The 14,728-nt window shown below is 37.6% G+C and overlaps 1 protein-coding gene across 9 annotated transcripts in view; it reads right to left on the reverse strand.

Moving 5' to 3' along the window:
• Positions 1 to 8,309: 8,309 nt before the first annotated feature.
• ATXN7 (ataxin 7) overlaps positions 8,310 to 14,728 on the reverse strand; it is a 123,936-nt gene continuing 117,517 nt past the window's right edge. For 7 of the 9 annotated variants that reach the window (XM_016150179.2, XM_036219263.1, XM_036219265.1 and 4 more), the window contains 2 exons: positions 14,156 to 14,222; positions 8,310 to 12,474 (listed from right to left, as the gene is read on the reverse strand). In XM_016150179.2, the coding sequence (XP_016005665.2) occupies positions 12,365 to 12,474; positions 14,156 to 14,222 (177 nt within the window). In that variant the 3' untranslated portion in view covers positions 8,310 to 12,364. The remainder of the gene's footprint in view (positions 12,475 to 14,155; positions 14,223 to 14,728) is intronic. The other 2 variants (XM_036219266.1, XM_016150185.2) reach the window with 1 other exon arrangement.

A 14,728-nucleotide genomic window follows, 5' to 3' on the forward strand; every position in this document is an offset into this window, starting at 1 on the left:
TTTCAGTTTACTTTTTTCTTAAACATATCTACATTCAGGATGGGTCCATTAATGTTAAAATAATATCACTTTTATGTCATTGAACATTTGTAGTTTATGGTGTGATGGTTATAATTAGAGACCAAAGTACCTGAGTTCAAATGCTGACTGCCTCATCAGTAAAATAGGGATAATAATACAAGCCCATCATTTCTTTCCTTTAGGCCTTCCAAATTTTAGAAAGAAGAGTTGTACATGCTACATAAAGTAGGTCAAAATTAAACACAATGTCTCCCACTTAGTACCAAAAGACAGATGATACATGCATGTATCATAAGCTTTCCCTTTGAAACAGGTAACTATACAAGACAAGAAGTTACTCTTTTTAGGAGACTGCCATAATCCTGGATTCCAGAATCTACCAAGGCCAATATTAGTAAACATGGGTGTAAACATAGGTGTATGGGTATTGGCAAAGGGAATCTTTCTTTTCCCCTTAACAGAACCGAAGTTGTCTCTTGTTTTTCTCCTGATTGTTATATAAACTCATACAGATGGGGATGAGTGTATGAAGAAAGAAATGTAAAACCTGATAAAGGGCATGAAGGGCTATCTTCTCTGGGGTTCCATAGAAGCCTCTCTAGTAAGGTGACATTTAAATAAAAAAGGAGGGAGAGACCACGCAGATATCTAGGGAAAGAGATGAAAAGTCCCTGGAGGTTTTAATGGCCTGATTTGACTTAACTATTTAAGGGTCACTGTGGTATTCAGCTGGACGGGTTGCCAGATAATGGTGGCATGGACTATAGAGGCAGCCAGATTTGCTAAGAGATTAGAATGGGAGAGAAGATGAGAAAATGAGTCAAGGATGGACTCGGGCTTCTGAATGGTGACCTTGGCAAGAGCAGTTCTGGTAGAGGTGCATGAAAAAAGAGAATGGGAAATGACATTTTATTGTAAAAGGAAGAAGAGAGAAGTAGGAGGCTGTGGTGTGTGTGTGTGTGAAGAACATGTTTATATGTTGATGGGAGTGATTAACAGGAGAAAACATGACCTCAATTGAAAATAATCTGATAAAATCAGCATTTATGATAAAAATTTGAGTAAACTAGGAATAATAATAGGTTAGGAAATCCTACCCTGTTGCAAATAAGATACTTAATGGCTAAATATTAGCGTTACCTTAAAAGTCAAGACAGTGATTGTCATCGAGTAGAGAACTGAAAGAGGGGCCATTGACTACTTGCCAAGGAAAGCAGTGTCACCAGAGCTGTGCTTCGAAAGGAGTTTCCTGCAGGCAGTGTATAGTGGATATTAAAATGCTGGGTAGGCCTAAAGCATTTGAGAATATCCACTTAAAGATTTCTAAAAGTGCTTATTTATAAAACTTATTAACAATGATCACTATAATTTCTTCAAGAAATTGTGGCTGTACATACCCTAAAAACTCAGGATCCTGAGAATCCAGTGCAATCAACATAGAGTCATTGCAAACTTACTCTGTTCCTTGTGTCCATTTAAAAATTAGTAGAATTCTGTTTTTAGCGAATTGACTCACTGCAGTTCATGCTAGAGGAAAAAAATGTAGGATTAAAATGTCAGTTATCTGATAAAACCCTTTCCCTCAATTTCCACCTATAAAACCACTTGGGTTTAAGTGATCACAGAGCAACTGTGGCTTCTCAGTTAAGGCTTAGGTTTACTCTTGGGCTAGAGAAGAGGGAGACCTCAAAACACTTTTTAAAATGTACTTGATTTTCTTTCACCATTTTAGCCCAACTGCCTAAAATTAGGTGAGGATGACAAGCAATGCTAAAAAAGCAAACACCATCCATTCCTAGTGTAAGATGGGGAAACTGAAAAACCCAGATTACTGATAAAAGTCAAGTAGAATAACTTACTTTAGAAAGTAAAAAATATAATTTTGAGAGGGAGTCAATTTTTTCTTCTTTTTCTGAAAAGTAATACCTCCTCATTGCAAAAAAAATTTAAGCAGCTAAAGTGGAATTGCCTTGAAATTCTACACTGCAGATAGTTACTGTTAACATTTTGATGAATATTACCTATATTTCATTCCATGCATGTTATTTTTAATACAAAATTTGAGTATTACATACTGTTTAGGAGTTTTTATAATGACAGATCCCAGTGGAACACTTAAGTCTCAAAGTATCAGTTTGGAGGTGAAAATAAAATTGGAATCGAACATATTTTTTTAAATGAGGCCATATGGTATAGGAGAAATAGCACTGGACACTAAAGCTAGAAAAACAAGTTCTGTTCCCACCTCCCCTCACACCAGCCATCTGATTTTGGGAGAAATTACTCTCTCAACTCTCAGAGCCTGTTTCCTTGTCTGTAGAGTCTTAGGAGGAGGTTCATTTAGTCGAAAATACTACAGACTAAAGCAGTAGTATATTAAGACATTTTTTAGTATGTTAATGAGTTAGTAGAAAGCTCCTCTCACATAAGATGACTAAATTGGGCTACCTACGCTAACTAGGATAAACCAAGAATTTTAGGACATTTTTGCATTTTATTCATTAAATTGATTTTTTAAAACATACATGTTTATTGTGTAGTAAGACTAGATAGAATACTAATTTCAAACCTTGGTTCTCAGCTTTTTGGCCAGTTAGAGTATTTTACATCTGGTAAAAGGGGTCGTCAAAGAAATTTTAGGTCCAGACCCTCTCTTCTCACAGTTGGATACAAAAAAGACACGGAAAATTAAAGCAAGTCAGTATGGCAAAGTAGGCTTCTCGATACTACAAAATAGCAGATTGGTCACCTATAGGCTGTAACTGCCCCACCCTCAAGATACATTCTCAAGAAAATAATTTATGCTCACCATATAAAAATTTAAATAATTCAAAAATCACTTATCTAGAAAAATGGACAGATGAAGGTAAATGGGCTCACATTCCCAGTTAAGCTAAATGGCTAGCATATATTCTCCAGCATGGCCCAAATCATTCTGCCGGGTCTGTTACCTTATGCCACCTTCCTGGCCCCATTGGCATTTGAGTTTGTTGTCCCTGTACTACACTACTCCCGGTGTACACGGCTGATGGTCAGCCTCTGCATTAATCACCTAGGAGAATCTATCTAAAGAATTCTTAACCATCGTTCTATTTTTGGTAGCTTCCATTTATGTAGCTTTTTTTTTTTTTTTTTTTTTGAAGTCGATTTGATTTTCTGATTTTAGTCATGAAGGCCCACAATATAAAAATAAGGTTATCAAATGATAATTTTATTTGCTAGGTGACAGAGCTAAAACACTTCATTGTGTTTAGTTGCTTTTCAATATTGGTGAATTTTTTTTTAAATCAAAGTTAGAAACTTAGTCTTGTCACTTTTATCAACCCTAGTCGCTATTATGAAATGGAGTCACCAGAATGAACTATCTTTTGTGATTATTTTTTAAACCTGAATGTCAGTTTCTCTTACAAGTAAAATTTGATTGCATATAAATTTTATCTATTCAATAAGAGATAAATATATAAAGGTTATGTCAAATTATAGTAATTATTTCCTATATTAGAAATATTAGCATTAGGTTAATTTTTAATGTACTAGCTAGCAATTTTTAGGAATGGAAATATTGTCTCTAAAAATCAATTTTTGTTATCTGCACCAAACTTTACCTGACACAAATGACTAAAAGGATACTTATCTCATTTTTTCCCTGAGCACAAACACTGCAATGCACTTACGATTTTATGACTGAACACAATCAGTCCTTAGCAGCCTGACAAGGCATGAATAGTAATTGATTGATAGGTTACTGATCATTAACAAATCAATTGCATAATTCTGAATTAATCCTTGATGATGTTTTTAACCCTTATTTTTTATAGAGGATTAACAGCCAATACTTGAAATATTATTTTCCCCCAACATTATGGGATAAAAGGGGTTGGGGTGGGGAGATTGTGGTAATTCCTCACTAATTGCTCTCAAGCTTGGAGCTGTTAATAACAAAACCTCAAATCTCCAAAATGACAATGGAGGAGTGAAGTTGAATCCTTATCTGGAAAACATGAAATGATCTAATAATTACTGGTTTTCATTTCAAAGCCATAGAATCACAAGTTTGTATTATTCTTGTGTTTCTCAAGACCTACAAAGGATATAAAGAATTTGTAGCAGTTTTTCCAAGCCAGTGTAACGAAGTACATGGCAAAGGGGGAAGGAGTTTACTGCTTATCATTCAGAAATCTCTTGTAATGACATAATTTTCCCTGTACAGACTGGGTGTTAGAAATAAAAGGAACAATTTGCCATGATCAGCCTTTGATTCATACATCTTGAGTCTACCTTGGGAAAGTGACCAAAACTGCCAGTAGGTGATGTCCTGACAACTTTGCCAACCCTCTCTTTTAGAGGTCACCAGAGACCTTTTCCCAAACATCTGTGCAATTAGTAGACTATCAATACTGATAAACCTACGCTTGGTTTTTGAGGACTCTGCTTTTCTTGAAACCCTCTGGGTTAGGAGTTGTTTATTCAAACATACCTCAGGACCTTGGTGCCAAAAAGAAGTCGTTTCCTGGTCCCTTGCTGTCCTGGTCATTGTATTTTTACCCTCATTCAAAATGTCTTTGAAGCTCCTCACCACCCAGCAATACCACCAACTCACTGTGTTCAGTGCCTTCAGACCAAGTTAGAATATCCCGTGCTATTTACTCCGGACCTGAGCAGCTGCCTCCATCTTTCTCTTAACCCCCGATTTGAACTAGATAACCTTATACAATAAAACCCTAGCTTCACAGTTCCTGAGCATTAACTCTGGAACTCTTTTCCTCCATACCATTTCCATCCACTGCCATGGTCTTACGCAGGACCCAGGAATCACAAGCACGTCCGAACAGCTTTGCTTTTGAAAATGAAACCTGGAATTCCACTTCAACTCTATTACCTGATTTCTCTGTTCTTATTCCTAAAAGTGCTTATGCCACTGTCATAATTCTGGTTCCTGGATCTGCCTTGTATGTGAGCCCCTCTTCACTACTGGCCATTTTGAATTGAATATGGTGGACTTTGCTCTGTAACCCTGAACAAATCAATTTGTCTAATCATAGACAAATTACCTGGAAGGAGGATCATAAGACTTAACAAGAAGGTAATTACAAATAAAATGTCTTGGGAGTGCCTGCATAGATTCTACATGGAAGCTTCTAGTTCTCTTCCTTGAACAGCCAATCTAGGCCATCATCAATCACTTAGCTACACCCTCACATAAACTCCTTAATTCTTTGACAATCTTCATACACGAGTTCTAACTTTTCTACTCAACCAATCCTGCAGAAAAGCAGGAGAAAAAAAATGTTACCTAAGTGTGTTGATAATTATGATGTAGTCAACTGTCTAAATTTCTAACTAAACCATCTCAACTTCCTTCTCTGCCTTCCCTAATCTAATTTTTCACTCTGTAATACCGATTCTCCATCTATCTTCACCAAAATACTGTCTCCTTCAGGTTTTCGTTTTGGGCTTTCTTCTCTCTGGGCCATGGAGGATAGGCTTCTTCAAGTTTATGAAATCCTGGAAATGGAATATAAAATGTAGTGTGCCTGTGCCTATAACCAAGTCCAAGGTTGCAACAGTCACTGCCCAACAGCCAATAAGAGTGACAAGGTGTTAGGCAAGGAAAACGACGTTATTCAGAAAGCCAGCAAGCTGATTAGATGGCAAACTAGTGTCCTAAAGAACCATCTTGACAAAGTACAGAATCATACTTTTTTTATGTCAAGGAAATGGGGGGAAGTGGGAGGGGCAAGAGGTGACTGATGACCACAGATATCTAGGCACCAGCAGGGGTCCAATCAAAATTGTGTAACTTCTTTGTTGTTTGTTGACTCTAGTTGATGTGAATCCAGTCATGAGGTTCCTGCAAATCTTTGATAAATAATCATTAATTTTTACATACTTCCCTTATCTCTTCGGGATAGACAGACACTTTCTGGTAAGGGACTGATTTTGGTAAAACTCAAGCTGCAAGATTTCCTCTAGTGATTAGTTATGTCTATATGCAAGACTAAGCAGAAGCTATAAACCTGAGGACCATGGGAACAGAGCAGGCACTTCATTCTGTTACATGCTTTTTGACAGAGAATCCATAACTTTTTCATGTGATTCTCCGGATCTGCGACAGAATAAAAAAAAGTTAGGAACCACTGATACAACAGCCCAGAACTCATAGCCTAGCAATGCCACCTACTCTTTGTGGGACACTGGGCAATACACGTAACCTCCTTAGAAGATCATCAGTATTACTAGGATCAAACTATCTTCTTTCTAGGGGCTTTGTGAGAGAATGCATCTAAGATGCTTGTTACAGTATCTGGCATGTTAGGCACTCAACTAGATAAGCAATATTTTAACAATAATAAGCCAAATCTAATAGCTACCTATGTGAACTTAACCACTCCCATCTAAAAGTGAAAGACAACCCTCCATTACACTTCAAACCTTACTCTAAAGCTCCATCCAGACTGAACATAAAGCTATTGGTTACTAAATTTCAATTACCCACTAGTACCTCAAGTTCAGATTTATTTATTTATTTATTTTGATGTTGTTTACATTGTTTTTCCTTCTCTGATACCATATCATGTTACTTTAAGCTCATCAACCAGTCTGACCAAGGTAAAAATCTGTTATTTTTGAGACTCATTCTTCCCTTTAATGCTCAACTTAATTAGAACTTAAGGTCTATTGAGTCTACTTTTAAAAGGTCTCTGTAATCAGTCCCCTCTTTATCCCCATGGTCACCACCTTAATTTGGAAATTTAGCTACTTTTAACCTGGATTATTACAACAATTTTGTAACTTAGTTTTGTCCGAAGGTTCTCACCTGTACATTCTGCCCTCCATAAAAGATTGGAGGGGCCAATGTGATGGGGATTTTAAAAAGTATTAAATTATATGTTTGATGCTCTTCTTTTCTCTGAAATCTTTTTCTTTTGTTGACAGTCTCACCCTACCCTGTTAGATACTCCATTAGTGTGTCTTTGATCCACTGGCTTTGGTTGTGAAAAACAAAGATGACAGATACTAAGAATTATAGCCTTACAAGATGAAAGACTAACTCTCATTAGCAACAGGAGCAAGAGTTTATTTGAAAGAGGTGACTGATAAGAGTAGAAAGTGGGGTAAGAAAGGGGAAGAACTTAGGTTTGTTTTAGAGGGGAAGCTTTTTGATTAAGACTTGAGAAAAGGGTAAAGACAAGTTTGAAGCCAAAAAGAGTGAACATACAAGAAAAAGGGAAAGAGATTTAAGTGCTTTGATTTTCCTGAGTCTCCATTAAGGATATGAATGGCTTTTACTTTTGGCAGCTGTTACCATGCCAAGGCTGGATCATGAAAATCTCTGGGCCCTGATACACTTGATTAGTTCGTACATTCCTGAAGATGAAGGCCCCATGACATTTCTTTACACCTTGCTGGGTTTGCTGCTCCCTTTGCCTAGAATGACCTTAGCCTGCCTTTCTCCGGGTGAATTCCCAGTATGCCAAGATCCCAAACTGCCAACCCCCTCTCCTTGAATTGGGAGTCTCTCACTATTCACGGCCAGGTCACCTGCAAGGAAAGGGAAGTTTTTAAGAAGGTAAGAGATTGAGCAGTTGAACCTTTTCCTGGGAAGTTTAAGGGGGACACCCAAGGTGAAAGGAGTTATCCACAGAAAGCTTCTTAGGAAAGGACTTGAGTTCCTGGTTGGTCTAGGAGGGAATGGGAAGTCCATGGGGCAGTGAGGGTAGAAGCCAGCCTGACTCTCATGTCAGGCACAGACATTTTCTCTAAAACATAAATCAGTTGCTTCCGTTATTTTAAGCAACAAAAAAGAATTTATAATTTTTTAGAACAATTTCTTTGCAAATGATACAACTGGCCACATGTCTAGAGATAAAAAATTGTTCTTTTCTGAATAATACTAAAAGTATTTGAGGTATATAAAAGCAAGAATGAGATCAGATCAGCTCTGGATAAAACACTTACCTCTAACCCAAACTGACAGTGTGCTATCAAAGTAACATATTAAGTAATTAAAGTAGAATGTTTCTCAATCCAAAAGCTGTGCTTTGTTGACAAACCTGTAGGGCAGGAATGCAGTAGTGTTCACTGTTAACACAATTATTAATTTATCCATGGCAAAGCTTTGCACCCGAGAAAGGAAACATCTTAAGCCCTTAGAAGTATTTAGCTTGCACAGAAGAGACACTAAAGGAAGGTGCTTCACAAAGGGTATCTAATACCAAAAATGAATAAAAGTCAGACTAGATTGAAAGGGGCTTAGTATCAGAATGAGGCAGAAACATGTAAAATAGTTCATGCAGCCAACCTTATTTATTGAGAAGTCCTAATTTTATTGCCTGTTTAGTAACATGTTTGTTCAACAAACTAATTTTTCATAAAGCGAAGCACAACTTTTTCTTATAAATAGTATAAATTATTTTATTTACAGAAACTTGTTACAAAACAAATAGACTATATATTTCTTCTCTTTTAAATATCCAAAGTAATTTTCTATCCCTTGACATTTGTTCATGTTCTATACAGCAGCCAACACAAAGTCCAGCTGAGATGCTCTTGATTATGTGTACAAATTATTAAACTATTCACACATTTTAACACAGGAGATTGCTTTCATAACCAAGCTCAAAAAAAAAAAAAAAAAAAACAACAACAAAAAAAAAAACAGCAAAATGTTTTCAAGCCCCTACATTCACACTGACAGTATGTAGTGCTCATTTAAATGATCTGAAAATGTAAAATGTTTTGCACAAAATATAAAAATGGTTATTTTCTTCTAAACAACTGAGACTTTTAACAATCATTTTTCAAAGCCCAACATTTCCCACCCCCCAGGACAGAATGAGAGATATTAATAAACTCCTTGGCAACAGAACTCTTGCAGGAAGACAGCTGCCTTTACAAATTACATTTTTTCAAATTATACATTTTTCAATCTTCTCAGAGGTACTTTGTATATTTTTGGAATACAAAATATTTTAAATATTCTATTTTAAACTCTGTATTTGATGAGTGAATAACAAAATGGACACATTATGTAAGTTGCTGGCTGACAAAAAGATTTGTAACCCTTGGTGCCACTGGGCAATCCATCACCAGTTAAATTACTGTGAAGCAAAAAGTCTTAATTTTAAAATACTTTATAAAATTACTAGCAATTGGTGGTTTTCAACTCCTCCCCTAAAATTTTAGAAACAGTATTTAGGTGGAAAAAGCAAACTCCAAAAGTTCAACTGAACATTCAAGTCTTTTTAAAGAGGATCAGTCTAAGCTTAAAACTAGGTTCAGGCACTTTCAGTTTTTTTTCCCATTAGTTTTAAACCACATCACAGAACAACACACACGTGCTCAGCGTGTACACATACACACAGGCGCATGCGTGCACACATGCACACGCACACACACTCTCATACATAAAACATAACAAAAGAAAAGCAGTGTGTCACTTAGTTACACATAGTCTATCGGGAAACCAGGCAACTAGGGAGAAGCAATGCCCACTTCGTCTGCACGAATCCACTCCCGAGACATTAAAAGGGACAAAAAGACTTTCACAGGACAGAGGCATCCCTTAAACTGTAAAGGAGGCAGGTTCTAGATCTATCGGCTTGGCAGTGAACCACTTCAAATTATAAAAAGGTATTTACTTTTATTAATTAATAAATAAATACTAGATGATCTCAATTGTACCAAAACAGGATATCAGAAAAAAAGACCTGTGCAAAAATACATATTTAAATATGTACAATTCATTTTTAACAAAATATGTCTTCTGAAATAGGGATACTTCCATATTTATAATAGAACAAGAAATTCCAAAATAAAGGTACAAAAGTAGGTTTTGTATAATTCTTTGTTCATCATTGCAGCACTTTTTTTCTTTTAGGTTAAGAAAACTGCAGGAGTTGACATGAAATTCTATTGGAAAGAATATAAAAATTATCTTGGTTTTAAATTGATACCAAAGTCTGTCTACAAACAACCTAACCACTGCAAATTTGGTTTTTGCAAGCTAATTTAGTTCAAAAAAATACTTGTACTCCCATGTTTTAAATGGTCTTAATTGTTCATCATAATAAAAAGTAGTTGTAGGAGAAAATAAAATATTTGAGCAACAGTCTAAAATTTAATAGCACTGTTTAGAATATTTCTGTTTGTGGCAGGCAGAATCCAAAATGGCTAATTTCCTAATCCTGATGCTCCTTATACTACCGAGAGACATAATGAAATTCAATTAAAACCTCTGTCTAAGAAGTCAAATGATCAACACTTGCTAATAAAGGTACATCTACATTATTCTGAATCAACTTGCTATAGAGGATCCTATTCACATCTTTTGAAACAACATGATCTGTCTATAAATTCCATCGCTAAAAGCAACTTTATTTATAACCATCGAGTCCCCTTGGCTTTGAAAATAAATTCTACCCATACCCCATTGCACTTGTCACCAAGGAATCAACTTAGTACGTTCTGATTCCCTCTTACCTCCTGTCCCTCCCTCCACTGGGCTGGAGCAACCAGACTGATTTCCCCTAACTACATCAAATTGGCCCATCCAGGCTCTCTCTTTACTAAACTCTCTTATAGTATCATTTTAAAAACATTTACTGATTGATTGCATAACAGGTGAATGAGATACTGTTCTACCCTTGCTTTTTAAAAAAAATCAATATTTTACACGTTTATAGCTAAAGTATCTGTGTAAAGTTTTTGTTGTTTTACATAATCATTGTGTAGCAATTCACATTATTAGGCTAGTAACCAAGAATTTATTCATTCTACCTGTTGTTGACTTAAAATTCCCTGAAACGCAAGTAACCCAAGAATTGCAGGGAAGAAAGCATGCACTGACTGGCTCTGCCTGGCCCTGCCCAGCGCAGTGATCAGTGGGAAATTTACCCTGTGTTCAGCAACTTTTTGTGTTCTTCTAAGAATATGTGCCTGGTTCTTGTTTCAGGAGCTGTGGTGGTAGAATCACCTGTTAAAAAACTTTAACTTCTCTCTCAAATTCCATGGCACCTTCTCAAGCAATGATGTTTTAAAAGATTAAGCTCTTTCTTTTGGGTTGGGGTACTAGAAAAAATATCCTGGAGGGTTTCCAAAACTCTCTCAGGAAAATGGATGGAATTAATCCCAAGAGAAGAGGGTGTGCTGGGGGAATACTATACATGTGTCCTGTCAGCTGTGCATGGGTATGCGTACACATTCGCCACATCCCCTCCCTGGATGCCTGCTCCCTATAATCCCAGGGGCATTCAAATAAACATCTGTAATGGCAGGAGAGAAAGTGCACGCACACACACAGTACAGGGAGTGCTCAAAGTGGAAATTTCATACTTAGTCCCAGGACAGTATCCAAAGAGGAAACCGAAGGCAATGCAGAGGGTGCCTTGGAAACATTTAAATATATTAATGACTTTGTGAATAACAGTTTCGGCTGCATCCTGATGATTTCACTTTACAAAGGCAATTTTTTGAAAACAGAAGACTGGGCAGAACAACCAACCCAATCTGCCACAGTTTTAACATGAAGACTTAAAGGATAAAAAAATTCCTTCTCTTTGGAAATCTTGGAAAAAAATTTCCCCAGTGATTTTATCCACCACTTCCCCTCCACGAAATTTGGTTTTCCATTATCAAAACTAGTTTGCATTTGCATTTTCTTAAAAAAAAAATTGCAAAGAATTGCTTTTGTACCACGAAAAAGTAAACCTCTAAAATGGTATACACTTGCTCTTTGGGCATCAATATTTTTAAACCAGTTTGTAAGTTAGAACTTTCTGACAGCTTCTTATTCCAAATTACTTGTAAAATGCTGGGCAAAATACAGGCAATCTTGTCATGGTGCCTTGAGCTAATGCCTATATTCCATTCCTGGAATGTTGTTATAAAAACCTAATGACAGATCCCCTTCTCCAGAGGGTTGTTCAAGGTATAGCTCTGTCTCTCCTCTGGAAGGGGTCTCCAGTTAAGGTGCCTAACTGCTAGAGAGTGACCTGCAGAAGACAGCGTAAAAAAGAACTCGGGCAGGGAGAGGAGGGAGGGAGGAAAGTCTACAGTAATGTTCTCATCAAAACATTCTTTCACCCAGCCAATCTACTTGAAGAGTGGCTCTGTGATATACTGCAAGTTAAAACAAAACAAAACAAAACAAAACTTCTCACAGATTGGTAGCAAGCAGTCCAGGCCACTTTAACACTGATAGAAGCAATTCGGTGGCTGAACTTGATCCAGTGTCCTTTACGAGTACTCACTGCTACAGACATAGCTTCAGGGAAATCCTCGTTAAAACAACAGCCCGGCAGATTTATACCCTTGAGGCCCACAGGAGGTTGGGAAAACAGACTCAAAGGCATCTTGGAGTCCAGAGTGCTGAGTGGAGGTGTAACTTGTCGTCAAAAGTGTCCAGATTATTCCTCCCCGTGCTATTTTCAGCTGTCAGGGACGTGCTTTTGGCTTTCAAAAAAGAGGGGGGTGGGGAAACAATGAAAGAGTAAGTAAGTGGTTGTACACTGCACTACCCCTGTTGCTACACAAGAATATTTCAAAGGCCACATGCCACTCGTGATGCCAGGACTGGTAAGCTACAGAAGTTGGCCTTAGCTTTTAAAAGCCTTCAATGCTCTGTGGCACAATCATTCGAAAAGCCTGACTTTTAGAAAAATTGTCTAGAAGTGATATAGGCTGGGTTTCTAGCTTAGAGAAAAGGCTCACGTTTGCCTTTTGGTTTAATTTACTAATTTTTTTTTTTCTTGAAGGTATTCCAGGTTGTCAAAAGAACACTGAACAAGGTCAAATGGGCTAGCACACAAAGGTGTGACAACTCACACCCAAGGCAGTGCCCATGCTTGGGGAGAGGGAACTCCACCTTCATAGACTAGGGGCGTAGGGTGAGTTATCCGGCCCCATTTCCTAGGCTTTCTGACTTGTCTCATTGCAGTTCCTTGTTTATGGGGCTTGACCCAGCTCAGTTATCTATTTTAAAGTCAGCTCCACGAGAAACAGCATGTTGAGGTCCCTACTTTTCTAAAAGCAACATTTTTAAAAGCATTTTGGAGTCATGAGTCCCTTTGAGATTTGTTTGAAAGCTATATGATCCCTCTTACAGTAAATTAGCATAGAAATAAAGACATACAACATTCTTAGGGGGTTCACCGATCCTCTAATCTTCGGGCATGGGACCTCTTAGGATTTGTGCAGCGTAATAAAAAGTGTTTTGCTGAACAGAGGAAATCATTCTCAAATACAAACTGAAGTTGAAAGTAATTTGAAGGAAAAAAACACAAACTTAGGCTGATTATCCTCAAGGGACATAGTCCTCCCAACCCCAATGGTTGAAATTAGAGGTGGCAAACTGGTGGCTCATGAGCCAGAACAAACTTAGCCAGTATGGGCAACATGAGATTAAAAACCAAGACACAACAAAAAACTACATTGCTTTAAAAGTGGCCAAATTTCTCATGCAAGTCCAGATCTGCAGTTTCCCTCTGAAAACGATAACAAGTTTCTGGGAGCAGCTGCTCCATGTAAATGGGGCTTCCACTTGACAGTACTCCACAGGCACTTTAGTCTGCTGCACCTACCCAGCCTGTTCCTCTCCTTTCTGTCACCTGCGGGCAGTGAGGTCTGCAGCCATGTCTACATGAAGACAGAGTGCGCACAGTAACACAAATGTGGGTACCACAACACAATGGAACATCCCTCCAGCCGGGTTCATACAGAATCAGGAAACTACACTCAAAAGGGCTTTTTAAAGGATGGGGATACCATTTCTTGAGGTGTCTGCCCTGCATTTTTATGCTTATAAACTATATATAATAAGTTAACTACAAATTGAGAGTAAAAGCACATTTTCACTTGCCCAGAAGCCCCTGTTCAAAGAGCCACACAACATACAAATAACCCATGTATTTGAGGCTAAGAATTTAAGTAGCTGCTATTTAAACAGATAATTATTTTCCCCATACCTTTGGTACTGGGTATTAATTCACACAGATTTTGGAGGGAAATTACATCACAGTAAGAAACTTCTTGGTATTTTCTGAAAAAGTCCTAACCTGGTCTTTGAGTTAGGTTCTGTAGATGAAGAAGGAAACGACAAACAAACAAACAATAAACAAACAAAAAAGAGCCTCACATTTCAAATCAGGGCTTTTGGGTGATGCTGCTGAAATTCCTGTTCGTAAGCAAGGTGAGGAGATATCCTGATGAATGAAATAACAAGATGAGAGATGAGCTGGAAGTTAGAGCAAAGGAAGCTGGAAGAAATGGCTAAAGGGTAGATCAGGAGAAAACAGTAATGGGCAGAAGGCTGGGGATCAGACAGATACAGCATGAAAGAGAAAGTCGTGGTCAATTAGCAATGTGACACTCAGTCACATCTCTACCAATGCGCTCACATTAGGATTTTTTTTTAATTAAGAGAGTTCAGTCATCTGCCATGCCTGTACTTAATGCTGTTTCTCTACCTCCCTGGAAAATAGGGAGGAGAAAACATAGGGTGAGAGTCAACCAGAAAATCTAAAATTCTTTGACAGAAACATATTAAAAACTCTTTTAAAAATTTAAATCATCTCTTTCTAGATCAGTTTGATTTTAGCCCTAGCTTTCTTCAGAGGAACATACTAGGGAACTGTTCTCCAGGAAATGGCCTGCTTCCTTCCTGAATAGCATCACAGGACGCACACTGTCCACCCAAGACTACTCTCGT

Source organism: Rousettus aegyptiacus, unplaced genomic scaffold, assembly GCF_014176215.1.
Source record: "Rousettus aegyptiacus isolate mRouAeg1 unplaced genomic scaffold, mRouAeg1.p scaffold_m13_p_4, whole genome shotgun sequence".
In the NCBI taxonomy this organism is placed as follows: domain Eukaryota; kingdom Metazoa; phylum Chordata; class Mammalia; order Chiroptera; family Pteropodidae; genus Rousettus; species Rousettus aegyptiacus.